The following is a 15,605-nucleotide window of genomic DNA, read 5'->3' as shown; positions in this document are numbered from 1 at the left end:
GTGTGCTGCGATCCTCCAAGATGGAGTAAAGTTTTGGCAGTTTCTTTCACCAAAAGTACTAGAAGTTTAAAAAAAAAAAATTACATTGTTTTCCTCCCACTAAAATCTTCTGGTCTTAACTGCCAACACTACCTCAACTCTCCAGCCCTATGTCAAGTTCCTCCCACCCCTCTGCCCCCATCCCTGTTCCAAGCGCACGGGCACCTCTGCTTCTTCATGACACAGTAATGTTGACTTAAAAACTGTATCTTACAAGCGGATGCAAATCCACAACGTTTAGACAGACAGATTTAGATTAACTTTGTGAACGAGCAAAACCAGTCTGCGCCTTTGCTCATAGTGCAATTGTGGCTGAAGAGGAGGCAGGAGGCACGCGCAGCGTTACCAGGCTATCACCGTTTCGTGATGACAGCTCGGGCACAGCCGCAAACGCACAGACAAGGCGCTTCTGGCGTAAGGAAAGAGGCTGCTGTTAGGAACAGAACCAGAGGAAAGGGAGCAAGATTCAGAAAGGCTCTAGCAGAGTAAGGCATTCAGAAAGAGTTATTAATATCAAGATCCGAAGGAGGAATAGACTTTCCAGACATATGGTGGGATTCAGCAGGTGCAGATTTACCAGGGGGCTCAATCCCCCCCATTAGCACCAGCTGGTGCAACAACACGCTCCAATGTCACAAGCTGCAGTTGCCGAGCCACGCCGTGCGGTTCCTTCACTCCGATGGGAGCAGTGTCCACCCCGTCCTCCTCTCCTGCTCCGGTCCTTGTGGAAAGCTCGTACACGTTCACTGATGGGAGAGGTGCACCAGTTGCCAGACAAATGGAACAGAGCTCTCCCCTCCAAATCAGTTACAAAATGTTAATTTCTTTTTATTTTATTTATTTATTTAGCTTTTATTGCTCTAGCTTTGGGGGAGAAGGGAGGGTTAATGATCTGTCTCCAATTTTTGTCTGCTGCAAAAAAACAAAACAAAAAACCCCGCAAAGCACATCAGTGTATACCCCAGTTTTAAATTTTTTTTCCCCCTTTGGAGAGGAAGCTCTGAAAATAGAACAATAACAGAACATCCAACTGATACCAAAGAATGGCCGACAAATTCATGTGCCTTTTTGGCCAGAAAACATCTATTGTGGGGAATCTCAAACACACAGGCCGATTCGAGCTGGGATATTTAAAAAGCCTGAGACACCCACCTCTTCCCGAAAGCTGATGGGGCTCAGTGTGTCAGGGCACGTCCATGCACACGAGGGCGGACAGACCAGAACAATCCTGCCCGTGCTCCAAGCTGCAAGCAAGCTGCTCAGAAAGCCGTATGGTTACAAAAGAGAAGGACTCTCCCGAGCTAATGTGCGCTGGAAAGCCAGGGAGAAACATAGAGACCATATTTCAAACACCTATTAAATACCAAAGGGTGAGGATGGGGAGATGAACGAGTGTGTGTATACAGCTTCGGAACCAGAGCAGGTTTGCTCCTGACCAGCTCGGGATGCGAGCAGATGCTGGGGCAATCTGTCTGTCTGTCCCCATCTCTACAGATGTGCTCTGATACACGTGCTCTCTGCAATCACAGCCCCCACGTATTACATCAGCATAAAAAAGTGCCATTATGTCCCTGGATGAAAACTCACTCTTGCTCCTAGTTATTCACAAGAATCTGGGAAGAGATCTAAAGCAACAAATTAAAATTACTTGAGAAAAGGAGTTTGTTCACTTTGCCTCTGAAAACCTAGCAGGTAATTCTGAGGCTATAATGAAAAAGGCAAAACAATGCAGAAGGGAGAGCAAAACAAGAGAGAAACAATAAGAAAAAAAATGAATGCAAAAACCTCAGAATTACACTTCAAAAATGTACCAGAAGAGAGCTACAGGACACTGGAAACAGGGAACCTGGAAGAGGAATTAGATAGCACAGCGATATCCTGCAAGAGCCTTGTCTCATGGAAATTTAACTGGTGAACTGCCAGACTGCTAAAACTACTTGCTAGGGTTACCAGCCTGCAGCAAGTCATGAATGATGAAAAAATTAAGAAGAGTTAGTCAGTTGAAACTGAATGCTTCTTTGCCTGGAAACATTTTAGGCAGAGAGGAGGAGGAGCTGTAAAACTGCTACCTGGCCAAAACCCAAGTCCCAGTCGCAGTGTGGAACGGAGTAAGAAAGGCTGAAGAAGCAGCTGTTGGAATAGTGAACACAACAAACGCCATGCATCAACAAGAAGGGATCGGAGTAAAATGTGGAAGAGGAGAAACACAGGACAGAGAGACATGAATATACAGACATAAAAGCTGTTAAACAAGCCTGGCTTGAGGGAATAAACTGAGCTGGGACCACCAAAAATTAAAAAAAAAAAAAATCTAGAAAACTCCTAGCCCCCACTTGCAAAATGTTTATTAAAAAAATGAAATTCACACATTATTAATTTCAAATTATTAAGAAATTAACTCTGAAGTTCTCAGAACTACAAAATTCCTGCTGGTGGTACAAAGAGAACAAATTAAAAATATGTCGATGAAAAGGCAGGAAATGCTACCTGGCATTAAAAAAAGCCAAATCTAAAATAGCCAGGCAATGCTTGTAAAGAGCAAAAACAGGGAAAAAAAAAAATATATATTTCTTGTATCTGTGCAGAGATCCTTTGCCATCCTACCATAACATTTAAGTGGGCACAGCCCAAAAACTAGCTAGATATGATGCACGGGTTCAGAAAGATTTCCAGGCTTCTCTACTTGCCTAGAGCACAGCAATACGATTTTCCAGCACATTAGGGAAGCAAAAGTAGAACCAAAAAATCCTACGTACTGGCTGGATTTTGCTAATGTCACTTAAAATGGAGGAAGAAATCCTTGCAAGATACCAAATAGAGTGCAGCAGATGGTAAACAAATATTATGAAGCAATCTTCACAAAATCTGCAGTGTGTCACAAATATACAAAATGGCAGAGTTTGGATAAAAGGATCATAACAGGCCATATGTTGTTAGTGATTTTATTTGTAGCGATGTGTAATACCATGGTGAAATCCACATAAAGGTCCAACGGTAGGAGAAGTGCAGCCCCAGGTAGGAGCCGCAATGGATGGTACACTGTAGATAACAATAACTAAACAAACAGTAGAGGAGCCTGCACTGGATGGCAATTATCCACATCTGAAGAAGCAATGAAGCAGGTGAGAATGAAGCTGAAGCCACTAAAATCTAGGCATTTGATATGGAAAAAGTAACCAGAAAAATCATGCATCGATATACATAACATATTTTAGATGCCAGTTAAATGGCAGGGGAAATGGTTTTGTGCAGATGTAAATGACAGACTAGAGACATGAACTGAAAGCACAGAAGCAGATGTTAGAAAACACAACAAAATAAGTATTTCCAGGAAAGTTCTACACATGGTACCATTAATATGGGCTACTGCCCTGATTGCAGCGACTGCTACTGGTGCATGAAGTTCAAACAAAGCTAATGTGTGATGTGGGAGGTATGTAAAAAAAAAAATTAACAAATCATAAAAAAAAATGGCAAGGTCTGGAGCCTGGTTTTGCTCAGGTCTCTTTAGAAAGTCTTATTTTAAAAAACAGGGCAGGTGGAATGTCGAGGCTACAGAGAAATAACACTTATAACCTCCAGTCTCAGGTTTCTGGTGTTTTAGGAGGGGAAAACAAACATATGAAAAGAAAAATAAAAAGCACTAAATAGAACTCGAAGGACCATAAAACAGTATTTCCTTTGATCACCTACATGCAGAATTATCCATAAAGCTCTAAAAAGGGGAGAAATGCTAATAAGGATGCAAGGCCCTATCTTGTCATATTTGCTCTCTCACCTACAGCATCACTACCTTACTCATACAACACTTCTAATCCCCTCCAGCTCCTTCTTGCTATTTCACCTCTATCAAAGCAAAACACAGAGTTACACAGGAAAAAGAAAAAAAAAAATTAAAAGGGAATAGCAGGAGCCCTCTTCACTTGGAAGAAAACTCTAGCTCGGTATCTTATCCGCTAAGACACAGATGTTTGACTCCCCTGCGCAGCTTATTGCTCTTCAGATAGGACAATCCCCCAGGAACCCCTCCGAAAATGAAAATAAACAGCGTTCAGAGAATAGAGCTGAAACAGGTATTAGTGCAGATTTAGGCCTTTATCTACACTAACAATCACCGAGAGCTTTCCTAACTCAGCAAAAGCATAATATAACCACCTTTGCGAAGTGGAAGTGCCATTAGGGACAAGCCCAGCCTACAGCTTCCTCAGCTCCTACACAGAAGCTATTTTTTCCCAGCTTCTCAACCAGACCCACATGGCCTTTTAGAAGTTATTACTACTGCCCAAGCCTAAGCAGGTGGCCTTTTCCTGCAGCTCTCATACCTCCTTCAGGAGCTGAAGCTGAACAACCACTCACACGTCCCGCACTCGCACAGGAGACAGAGAAGACTGTTTATTTAGCTTCAGCCCAGCAGAAGGAAAAAAAGGAAAACTAAAACCACAGCAGTCCTTCTAGCAAAAACCAGGCGTTTGTTCCAGGGAAAGGAAACATTAATTTCTAACGCTGCTATATTTGGTACAAAATCTGTATGTTGTACCATATTTCCGCAAAAGCTGCTGCTGCTCTTTTGGCTTCTTCCAATGGAGGATTAAAATTTTAAACTTAGGCCTACAGGTACTTTATACTTTTCATTTAATTCTAGCCATATAATTGCAGTGAGGAGTAAGAACATGGTAAGGTCATGCTGGTAATTAAAGCTATATTGTAGAAATATGCTCATTCGAGATGTGATTAAATAATAAAATATTGCTTAGTTCAGTATCATCATTAAACTTGCATTAATGCATAAATATTTAACTGTAACATATAACAAACATAAACATTATTTATTTAAAAAATGACAGCCCTATAGCGTGACAAAGGAGAGGGTTTATACAAGTCATACTTACACTCAAACGCTGTTGTCGTTGCATCCGGCAGAACTTGACCAATGACATCCTAAAATGTAAAGAAGAATTAGCTATATATCATATGGGAAACGCCTGAGATGATTTAGAGTAAATCATCTTAATCGCTCCCCAGCTGCAGGCTGAAGACTTAAAGTCCCGTTACTCACCACTGCCCCAAAATTACAAACTTTTTAGCGCACACCACAAATCAGTACAAATGACAGTGCTGTTCTCCTTCCTCTCCAAGTTACCTTGAGGAAAACTGTTTTCTTTTTAAATAACTCAATCATAAGTGCAAACAAGTCAGCGTTGTCTGTTCTTGCAGTTTAAAGAATCAATTTTGTCTGTAGGTTATAGAAAAGCGTACATTAACTCATCGAGGTAAGTCATAAAAGCAGAGGTTTATGAATGGCCTTTTACATGAGAAAGCACATTTTCTCTTTCAGTCCTCCTGCTTACATCACCCCGATTCCTCCTCGCCACCTCCGAACAACCGCCCTGGTCCTCGCTCCCACCACAAGGTAACCTCATCACAGGGCTCCATCTCCCACCCTGCCTGCAGCTCAGGAACAACAGGGTAACAAACAGCTCTGGATGGGTTTAGGGCTGCCAACGTGAATTAAAACAGTAGCTGTGAGACCAAAGGGATTTTTGTTGCTTTCACTCCACAAGCGCCCGGGAAAGCGGCAGGACCCAGCAGCTGCGCCGAGCTGCCTGCTGCTGCCTCGCAAAGCAGCGCTGTGTCTCAAGATGCTCTCCACGCCGTGCAGGCCGGAAAGTTTGGAGGGCTCTTTGTCATTCTTAATTGGAATTTAAACTTCTTCAAAACTCAACAGACAGAGTCAAATACATTGGCTGCCCTGGAGGAAATAAGGTTAAAATACCCGAAGAAGTGGAAGGACTAACCTGGAAGGCAGCCTCCAGCCTTGGCGTTATGACCACGCCATGCAATCCCTTTCTTAAGGGAGACGCGAGATGCACATACGCGAGCCCATCACAAAACACACCGAACATTTCCAAGTGTTGCACATCTCTGACCCAAACCAGCATTTTTTTTGCTAATACAAGCCTTTCCTGTACAACTAAACCAAGAGGAGGGGAGCTTTTTTTTTTCTCTTTCCTTTTTTTTTAGCCTTTACATACAGCATTTACTCAAAATTCAGTGAAAAATATCTGCTCAGACTGAAGTCATCCTGGCCTCCCAGCGTATGTGCTGTTGTCAGCCTTGGCGAGGCTGTAATATGTCATGTCAGGGCACGGCATCAATGCACAGCATGGTTTTTTCCTTCCTGCTGCCTGATTTCTCATGTCAGACAATCTCTCCACCGACAGTGTCACAAAGTGATTAGAAATTAATGAACAACAATATTTATTGTACTACGTACACTGTGAGCATCTCGGGGTGCTAAGCAGCCGTCCTGTGTCAAAGCTTTAGTGATCACTGTCCTGTCACTTTTGTTTTCTCTATTTTTTCATTTAGTCTAAAATCAGGAAATTAAACATTCTGTGCAACGTTAAAGAGACACGGTTAATACAATGAGAAAGCAGCAAAAGCAAGCTAAAGATTTCCACAGAGCTAACTGAAGCAAATAATATTGCTAAAACTTTCTCATGTTATCTTTTCATTTTAGATGCTAAAACAACTCAATAGTCTGTAATTTAAACTACCAATTGTATATAAAAAGACAAAAGATGTGCAACACAGCTTACCTAATGATGTAGACTGTAAATCTGTGGAGCCAAAAAAGGGAAAAAAAAACCAAACCCCAAACATTGCCATATTAACATAAATTCTTCCATTTAAACACTTCTATGGGGTTTGACAGCTCTGTTGGTCCTCTGTCAAAAGCCAGCCAAGCTGTACCCTCTGTTACTAACAAGAAATTAAAGTCTTGCCTAAACAGAAGACTGTGCTGTTAACTAATTATTTCTAAATCCATTTAGTTAAACATTGAAAATTCCTCAGCAAACACACTTTAATTGCGTTAGATACAAGCCACTTGTAAAACGTTCTTATGTGGGCACCCAGATGCTTCCACCAAACGGATTTAAAAGCTGTTATCAGAAAAGGACCCCCGTTTCTGGGGTATTTACAAACTGTATTTAAGAGGTGTGTGAGCATGGCACTGAGACAGAGACAGTTCTGACGGCCCCAAATGTCTGCTAGGAAAGCTCTAAGACTCCCAAAGCTGCAATAGCGCTGAAACAGCGATGGTAAATTCTTTTGTATTTTTTTTTCCCTATTCAGAATAGCTTTTTATAGATATTGGGATTCTTTAAAATGAGTAATAACCGAGTACATGAATTCAAGAACTGTATTTAACGTAAGACAGAGTTATGGAGTAAATAGTTAAAAAGAAAACTCTACCAACAGCCACAAAAACTTTGCTCTAGTCAACTTTCAGTGTTTCTATTTAATAGCTGCACCTGAGAATAACTAGCCTTGCAGGAGGTGGGAGGGAGGGAAATCACACCATTACTCTGTTGTTACCATAGTATTTTCATCAGCTACATAAGACTTCCATGCTCAAACATTCAGCAGACCTCCCAGTGACCCAAGCTTAAAGGATTACTCTAAATTTCAACAGATTACACGTGATGATTTTCCACTATCACAACAGAGATCACAAGCAACAAAATACTAGGATTTGTAGACATTGTTCAAGTGGGCTTACATACACGATAGCTTCTATTTCACCTCATAAAACTGAAAAGCCTCTAACAATGAAGAGAAAAAAATCAGGAAACGGCAGCTGAAACAAGAACTCCATCAAATCTGCTCTCTAGAAGAGCTGCGGAGCACTTATCTCTCGGGCGAGAAAGCAGAAAATGTGAAAGCACTGCTTTAAACAACAGCGTAAATATTGAAACCATGGCCCTCACACCTGTTTCAGTTAAAACTTGTTTTATCTCAGTATGACATCATGAAGTTACCCTGAAATAACACCAAGTGCTTAAATATTCCAGTGACAGCTAGGGCAAACGAATCTAGACAGCCTAATGAAAAAAAAAATAAGCTTATTGTAATTCGTTTAGCAGTGCCTTTAAAATAAATCTGCTTACTGGTAACTCACAGGTCTGCAAAGCTGATATACACAGCACCTATTTGAAGTGACATTGTGAAGAACACCCCTTAGCACCCAGTTTAGGAAAGTAATCAAGAAAATGCCTAACCTAAAGCGTACAGGCAGTGCCGCTTCCACGGGTCAAGCACCGTCCGACTGAGTCAAGGCCAACCACCAGCACCAGCCTGCAGGTAGCAGGTTTTCCAGTTTGAATACATAGTTTAGTACCTGTAAAGGCTCCAAGAGACAGAATTAGAGCAGTTGAAATTTAAGAAATTTATCATTTAGTGTGTAAGGTGTTGCACTGAGTATCAGACTCCTGGTCTCCAGCAGGTTATTCTATGGCTATGGACAGGTTATTTGGTGACTCTGTACCGCAGCTGCTTCTCTGGAAAAGGAAGACATATGCCAGCCTGAAATCCTACAAAGCTACGCTCATCTGTATTCATAATGCTGTTCACACTTCCAGGATGCTAAATTAATAAAAATAACATCTGAAGAATTCCGCTGTTCTCAAAGATAATTTTACGGGCCTTTCTTAATACAAAGCAGACCATGGGACCTACCTTACAAGGAAGAACAGCCTTACTACACAGCTAATTCAAGGCTCCCCCAAGCCCCCCAGTTCCTACCGACGCTACAGATCCGGAGGTATTCTGGTTTTCGGAACTGGATAGCAAACGTACTACTGCAGTTCAAGGCAAGATGGTACTTCCCATCAAACCACTTGGACCACAGGTACACGGAGCAGGCTCGAGCCTGCTGTGCTCTGGACAACACCACCCAGAGAGCTAGATCAGTGCTAAACGGGGCAAACCACGGGGATTAGTCAAAGCTTGATTGTGCCCCAAACAGCAGGAGCTGAGAAAAAACGGGTACCTTGCGTTCCTGTGTCTTCAGTTGAGAGAGACACGGACAATAAGGGAAACAGTGGGGTCTGACTGGATTATTGCTGTTCAGTAATTTACCTTCGTAGGGAATGTCTCAACTCTCCACACTATCTTTAGTTGATACTCTAGCACGTAAGGCCTCTGTCATTGCCTACCAGGTGAGTGGAAATTACAATGAAGGCAGAAGGACAATAGAAGACTGGGTCAGCCCCACTCCTGCCCTCCCCACCACGCTTGGGGCTCACCCCCCAGCCACAAGTCATGCCAGATCCACCATGCTTTACTGTACAGAGCCTTCCTTCATTTAATTTCTGTAGTTACCAGATAAATTAAGTGCACATGCATACTGTGATGGCACCTCCTAAAACACAATCAGTTAGACAAATGAGGGCCTTGAGACAGTTCAGACCTTATTAAACATCTTCCATCTTCTCTTAAGATTCCACAGTCCACAAGAGAGGGTTTTTGACATGAAAACAACAATCACCGAACGGTACTACTGCATGGCTACGCTCCCAGCTGAACATTGGCGTAACACCCATCATCCCCACGTCTGAGATTTCCACTGACGGCAAAAAATGTCATCACCCGCTGACTTGCCATATGTAATCCAACACTTTGTGAGGTCGGAGGTACTGCTGTCTCTGCTACCCTCAATGCAACAGCCTAACAGCGGATGACTGAAAATTATCATCACCAACACAGATGTGACCTGATGCAGAAATCTATCCACTTTCTCTCCACAAAGAGCTGGGACTCTTCAACCCAGGAACCATTCATATTCTTCTATCAGCGGGTGGAAATTATTCGGCGTGCAGATGGCTGGAGATAGACCCGCGTCTGCAGAGGAGCCGGGTGAAGAGAACCACAGGCGATCTGCAGCAGCTGCATCTTCTCGGAATACCGTTAACGCAGTGATCTCAACCTGCGCCACGTAGAACGGCGAACAGCAGGTGCGGCCACCCACCCGGCGCGGTTCTCCATAGTTCTCTGCTGTGTTAAATGAAACAACCACGTAAGGGCACTGCTCCCCACTTCATCAGCTGTGCCTGGCTGGGGTAGAAGTGCCTCCAGCACAGGGAATGGACATCACCAAATGTTCCGTGGCTGCCTTAGTGCGCAGAGCTTCCTACACGAACATCGCAGAAGTCTGGGAAGAACATCAATGATCACTGAACGTGAGTATAAAGGCAGAAACTGGGATTTTGTAAGAAAAGCAGCAATGTACACTCCTGCCATGTTCCACCATCATCCGCTGACTAGAGAAACTACCACCTATGACATGAAAGAGGAAGCTCAACCTGCTCATAACGGGAACAATATGTTTTAAAAAGTCCAGTAGATCTGCTAGATGGCTGCAAACAAACAACTAAGATGAGCATCAAAATTGTGTGCAGAGGGGGAAGAATCAGAAGCCTCCTCTTTTCCCAGTGACTTCATTAGCGGTGCCGAACAAGACAAGCGTTGCATTGGAGCTACTTTGACAACTGTACTACTGTCCGTCTGCTTATTTGAGATCTGGCTCCAAAAGGCATGCTGTTGCTTAGTGTTGTATCACAACTGAACACACAGGTTCTTTTTAACTTCAGGTCAAAAAGTCATACACTGGCCCCAGCTGCAACCTGTTGGAGCAGCTATAGGAGCTACAAAAGAAACTGCAGTTGCAGAGCCTCACATGTAAGATATGGTCTGACCACTGAGTTACAGCAGTGCTGCCTGAAGCCCTCTCTAGCTTTGGGCACAGGTCCCCATACCTCACTGCTACCCCAAACGAAGACTCCTGGAGCACTCATAGGGCCAGCACCCCTGCAGGGCCACAGGCTCAGAGTCAACCAAAGGCTCCGGTTCCTACTGCATATGCAGTTTAAGCTTCAACAGCTCTTTTTTTCAACCTACTTGTTAAAGAGACCACACAGGTCAAGTTTAAGACCCAGGTACTCCCAGCTGCCTTTATGCTGAAGCAACAGGGATGCAAACTAAAAAGCAAAATGGTTTTGCAAAGCCATGACCTCAACCTGACAACATTTCTCCATTTACTTTTAAGTAATACAACAAAACTTCATTTTCCAATAATTCTAAAATGCCAAAGGATAGTCCAAGCATCACTGATTATCTCACTTTATTTGGGAAAAACAGGAAGACGCAAAGCAGAATGGGGATTAAACCTGGCTCAGGGTTGCATCACTTGTCTTTGAAGGGTTGAGCGGCTTGTCCCAGGCTTACTGTGTAACCACTGGAAACTCACAGCAATCTCCAAGGGGCAACCGCCCCTCCCAGAAATCTCACTGATCTGCCAGAAGTTCTGCTCTCTCTCCTCCATCCATAGAAAGTCTTGGATAATGGTAAGTGTTAGGAAACCTGGAACATCTGCCATCCGCTCCATTTACCTCTGCAGTCTTCTACAGGCCCAACATCGAACATTTTCCAGCAAATCAACCCCTTAATCCCCACATCTTCTCAGTAAAATGCAACACGTTGAAAGAGATCTGCTGAATCTCTCTCCAATACTAATAACAACAGAAGAAATTAAATAGGCACATGATCCGTGGTATGGGAAGATCTCTCCTTAGGGAAATAGGGGCACACGGAGTCTCTAGCAGAGATGTGTTCCGTAGGAAAGATGAGGGCATCCTGAAGAAAGTAAGTATGACCGGCACACAAGGATTAGACTTCTCTTTGGGCTAAGGATGCGATTAAGAAGAAACAGTAAGTGGGATAAATATCCCCTGCCACTCCTGAGTAAGCAGAGGATCCTTGTACAGCCGGCGTGCAGACGGGGAGAAAATAAGGCAGGGAGGGGCTGAGGGCAGCGGAGGGCCAAGGAGACGCAGCAAACCCACAGCAGAGCCGCGGGCAGCATCGTCACAAGCCAGCACAGCTCCAGCCCCAGCGCCCACCTACCGTGCCTGAGCCAGGGCGGCTCATTCCCAGAGCACAACTTTTTAAGCCCCCCCCCCGACGCCGTGCCCCGCCGTCACCCCGCCAGGCCCGGGGGTGCCGCAGGCCTGCCGTCACCGTCACCGTCACCGTCACCGCACCGGCAGCGCCCGGCGGGAACCGGCCCCTCAGAGGACCCGCGACCGCCGCTCTGCGCTCCGCGGCCGAGCGCCTTCCCTGCGCACGACAGCGAACCCCCCCCGAGCTGCGGCACCGGCACCACCTCCCCAAAGCCCCGCGGGGCACAGGCGCCGACCCAGGGCCCCCGTTTTTGTCAGCCCCTCGCAGAATCGCCTTCCCGTTAAAACTTTCAGGCGCGGACAGGAGGCGGCAAAAAGCCCGTCCCTGAAAAACACCCTTCGCCTTCCAGGGAGGCTTTTTGTTACCACCCGACCCCGGTGAGCGGTCGGCGCCCACGGAGCCGCGCACGCCGCGCCTCGGCCGGAGCGCCGCATCCCCCCGGCCAGCCCCTCTCCCCCCGGGCAGCGGGAGGGGGGGCGACCCGGGACTGCCGCCCCCGCCGGGACTCACCAGCACGTCCCTGAAGAGCAGCTGAGGCGCCGAGTGAACGGTCCAGTCGACGGCCCCGCCGTCGGGGATCTTGATGCGGATCACCAGCGCCTGGCTCTCCATGGCGCGGGAGGGGCCGCAGAGCAGCCAGAGCATCCCCGCCCCGCCGGGCTCACATGCTGCGGCGGGCCGCGGCGGCTGCCGAGCAGGGCCGAGGCTGCGCCGCCCCGCCCCGGCCGCAGGAAGGACTCGCTGCCCCGGAACCAAAACGGAGCGGCCGGGAGGAGGGAAAAATGGAGGCGGAGGAGGAGGCGGAGGAAGGGGAGGAGGGAGTGGAGGCGGCGCCATGTTGGGAGGGGAGGCGGCGCCATGTTGGGAGGGGAGGCGGCCCGCGGCCGGGAGCGAGCGGGAATCGCTGAGGAAAGCGGCGAGGCAAAGATTTTCATTTCTTTTTCCCCAAGATGCTTTCTACTTTTAACAGGAAACCCACTGTTGAGACAGCAATTAGAGTCAGGCTCGGACTCCTGCGTTAATTACAAAGTGAGGGAAGTCCCCAGGGCTGCCGGTCTTCAGAGAAATGAATTGGGGTCCCCTCCTGTGACAGCTTCTCCTTGAGAGCTCGTGAGGCTTTTGTCTTCGGGGTATTCCATCTCGTACACAAAAACACATAGGCAAACATAAACCTGTGTGTGTGGCCGACTCGCACGGTCCTTACGTCGCTCTGCCTCGGTGCGAGCGAGTCCGACCCTCTCGCTCGGACTACAACATGAGTAACTTGGGGCACTGGACATAGGACTACTCTGCGCTCTGCTCGCTGCTGTAATATCCAAACATCTCTATTAACGTGCTTTAAGCAGTTTTGGCGATAGCTGTCACGTACGTCACTCTTTCTCCATATTGCAGAATATTCAGCTAAATACCTCCTATACTGACGTCCGGGTAAAATTCTTTCATCAGAGTTTTTCCATGTCTGTGCGGCGGTTTAGCTGGAAACAGTCCATTTCACACCGCAGTCCATTTTAAAGCATAGCTCTGACGATAGAAAATCCCCCTTCAAAGCTTACATCCAGCATCCTCAGCAGCAGAAAAGAATGGTTACGTGTTTGAGCGCGACAGCTATGTCATCTCCGTACCGCAATCACAAGCCTTGATATGCTATCTGCAGCTTTTTTCTAAAAAGCTTTTTGCCTGACAGAGGGAAGGCTCTCCTCTCCACGCAGCTCTACAGCACTAAACTTTCCGGTTCTTTTTAGTGGGAGAGGAGCATTAATCTCAATTGTAGGCTATTGATCTGTACATTTTATCACAATCTCTCACATTATCATATATGACAATCTGGACTATTTGAGTTATATTATCAATTTAGAGGGGGCAAAAACGGAAGGTGTATTTCATTCCTGAAACATCTTCAAGCTTCCTCATATTAGAATTCTGCTTTGTTTGAGCTTTAGAAAAAAAAGGATCTTTCAATGGCCATTAGCAGAGATAAATTCTCTCTCTGCTCAATAACTTTATAATTTAGTTCCTACACTAGAAATTAATAGAGCCCCAACTCCTAAGTATCTAAGGGATTGGTGCTGCCCACACAGACGTCTTTCTGTTCAAATGAACCTTTTGCCTACAGTCCCTGTATACCTTTCAGTCAGGTTCATTTCAATCGGATTCATTTTCTATTAAAGAATAGGATACAAAATCATAGAATTTCTATAGAACCGCAATTTTTCTAAAATGTCTTTTTCATTTACAAGACTATGGGGAAAACCAACTCAATTTGCCAAATTTGCATAAATATTATGTAGGTTTTCCAGGGCTAATCATAACCTTAATCCCCCTTTCTGATTTGTGTTGATGCAGCTGTAATCAAACTTCAAAATTTTTATATCTTAAGAAGTACAGCACATCAAGCACATGTTTCTTGAGACAGGTTTGGTTTTGCCACATATTTCTTTAAAACCCGTGTTTCCTAAGAAACATTCATTCTAACTACAACAACATTTGAAACAAATACTGAATACTTATTTTATCATCCTGCAGAATTTCTGCTATGAGAACAGAACTTCACCAAAATCTATTTTTATATTTTCCTCAACGTTGGGGGAAAATTTGTGTAGCAAGAACACAGATATTTTTTAAAATTTATCATAAAATATTCTTAAAGTTCAGTATTAGACTGCCCCAAGAATCTCCTCTTAAAACGTTTCCAACACAGGAAGTTCAAGAATTCCAGAAAGCCACACAAAAAAGAATTAAGCAGTCTGATTTTCTCCACTCAATCCAGATGACATGCTGTCAGCAAGAAATATGCATGGTTTTCCTATTTATAATTACGTATCCAAAGTTGTTGTCTATCCACAATGAAATAACATTCAAAATCTGCAAAGGAACAATATATCAGTTCTTTAATTACAGGAGGATCATGAAGCCCATGACTTCTATAAATCCTATTTTTATTTGTGTGGGGGAAATAGCCTCCATCAGCGCCACTGACTTCCAGGCTGGTTTTATGCTACAAGCGCAAGAAGAACTGTCTCATTGCAGTCTGCTGCTGCTCTCTGCTGCTTTCCACTGCGGTTAGAGAGGACGGGGGAGATCTGGAGATGGCCACGTAAAGAAAATAAATGTTTGTTTTCAAGGAACAGCAGAATGCTGACACAGAAGAATACTAAAATTATTAGATTTGTCATGCTGCAGAATCTCACAGGAGTAGCGGTGAGGGGTAGGGAAAAAGTGCTGTAACCCCACTGATTGCCTGGAACATGATTACCATGATAATTTGCAAGGCCTTCAAAAAGTAAGGAAATAAGTTATTACTTGCTTCCCTCTCTAACTCCCACTGCAAAGGAAGTTATCTAACACAAGTAATTTTCTATCTTTTCACTACCACAGACATCATATAATGAAGTTTTGAGTCCCTCTGCCAAAACTCCTTAAAAAGAAGGGGAAAGCGCTGACTCCCCTGGCCCTAGTCTTGAATATTCCTTTTCCAGGACCTGTATCCAGGAGGTTTTCCTTGCCATTGGTGGAGGCATGTGCGAGCTCAATCTCAGGAGTGGATCAGGCCGATGCAGGTGAAAAATGCAGCGCTTAGAACTTGCATAGTCCTCTACACAGCATTTCTTGACATACATGCTGCAGGCTGTTATTTATAACAACCCTTACAATATGCCCATTGTAAATATTCAGTGGAAACAAAACGCAGGTAAATTCTGCCAATTGCACTGGGCTGTATCAGGAGCTGAAGTGCACTACAACCAGCATTAGGACCCAAAACTGAT

At 44.8% G+C, this 15,605-nt stretch overlaps 1 protein-coding gene across 3 annotated transcripts in view; it reads right to left on the bottom strand.

Annotated features, from left to right (window-relative positions):
• MAP2K5 (mitogen-activated protein kinase kinase 5) overlaps window positions 1-12,486 on the bottom strand; it is a 140,546-nt gene extending 128,060 nt beyond the window's left edge. For 2 of the 3 annotated variants that reach the window (XM_059823742.1, XM_059823743.1), the window contains exons 1-2: window positions 12,352-12,486; window positions 4,929-4,977 (exon numbers count right to left, since the gene is read on the bottom strand). In XM_059823742.1, the coding sequence (XP_059679725.1) occupies window positions 4,929-4,977; window positions 12,352-12,486 (184 nt within the window). The remainder of the gene's footprint in view (window positions 1-4,928; window positions 4,978-12,351) is intronic. The other variant, XM_059823744.1, reaches the window with a different exon arrangement.
• Between the last annotated feature and the right edge of the window lie 3,119 nt (window positions 12,487-15,605).

The sequence above is a fragment of the Gavia stellata genome, chromosome 13 (genome assembly GCF_030936135.1).
Source record: "Gavia stellata isolate bGavSte3 chromosome 13, bGavSte3.hap2, whole genome shotgun sequence".
Classification (NCBI taxonomy): Eukaryota; Metazoa; Chordata; class Aves; order Gaviiformes; family Gaviidae; genus Gavia; species Gavia stellata.
Note: the sequence above shows the minus strand (reverse complement) of the source record. Positions and strands in the feature narration are given on the sequence as shown.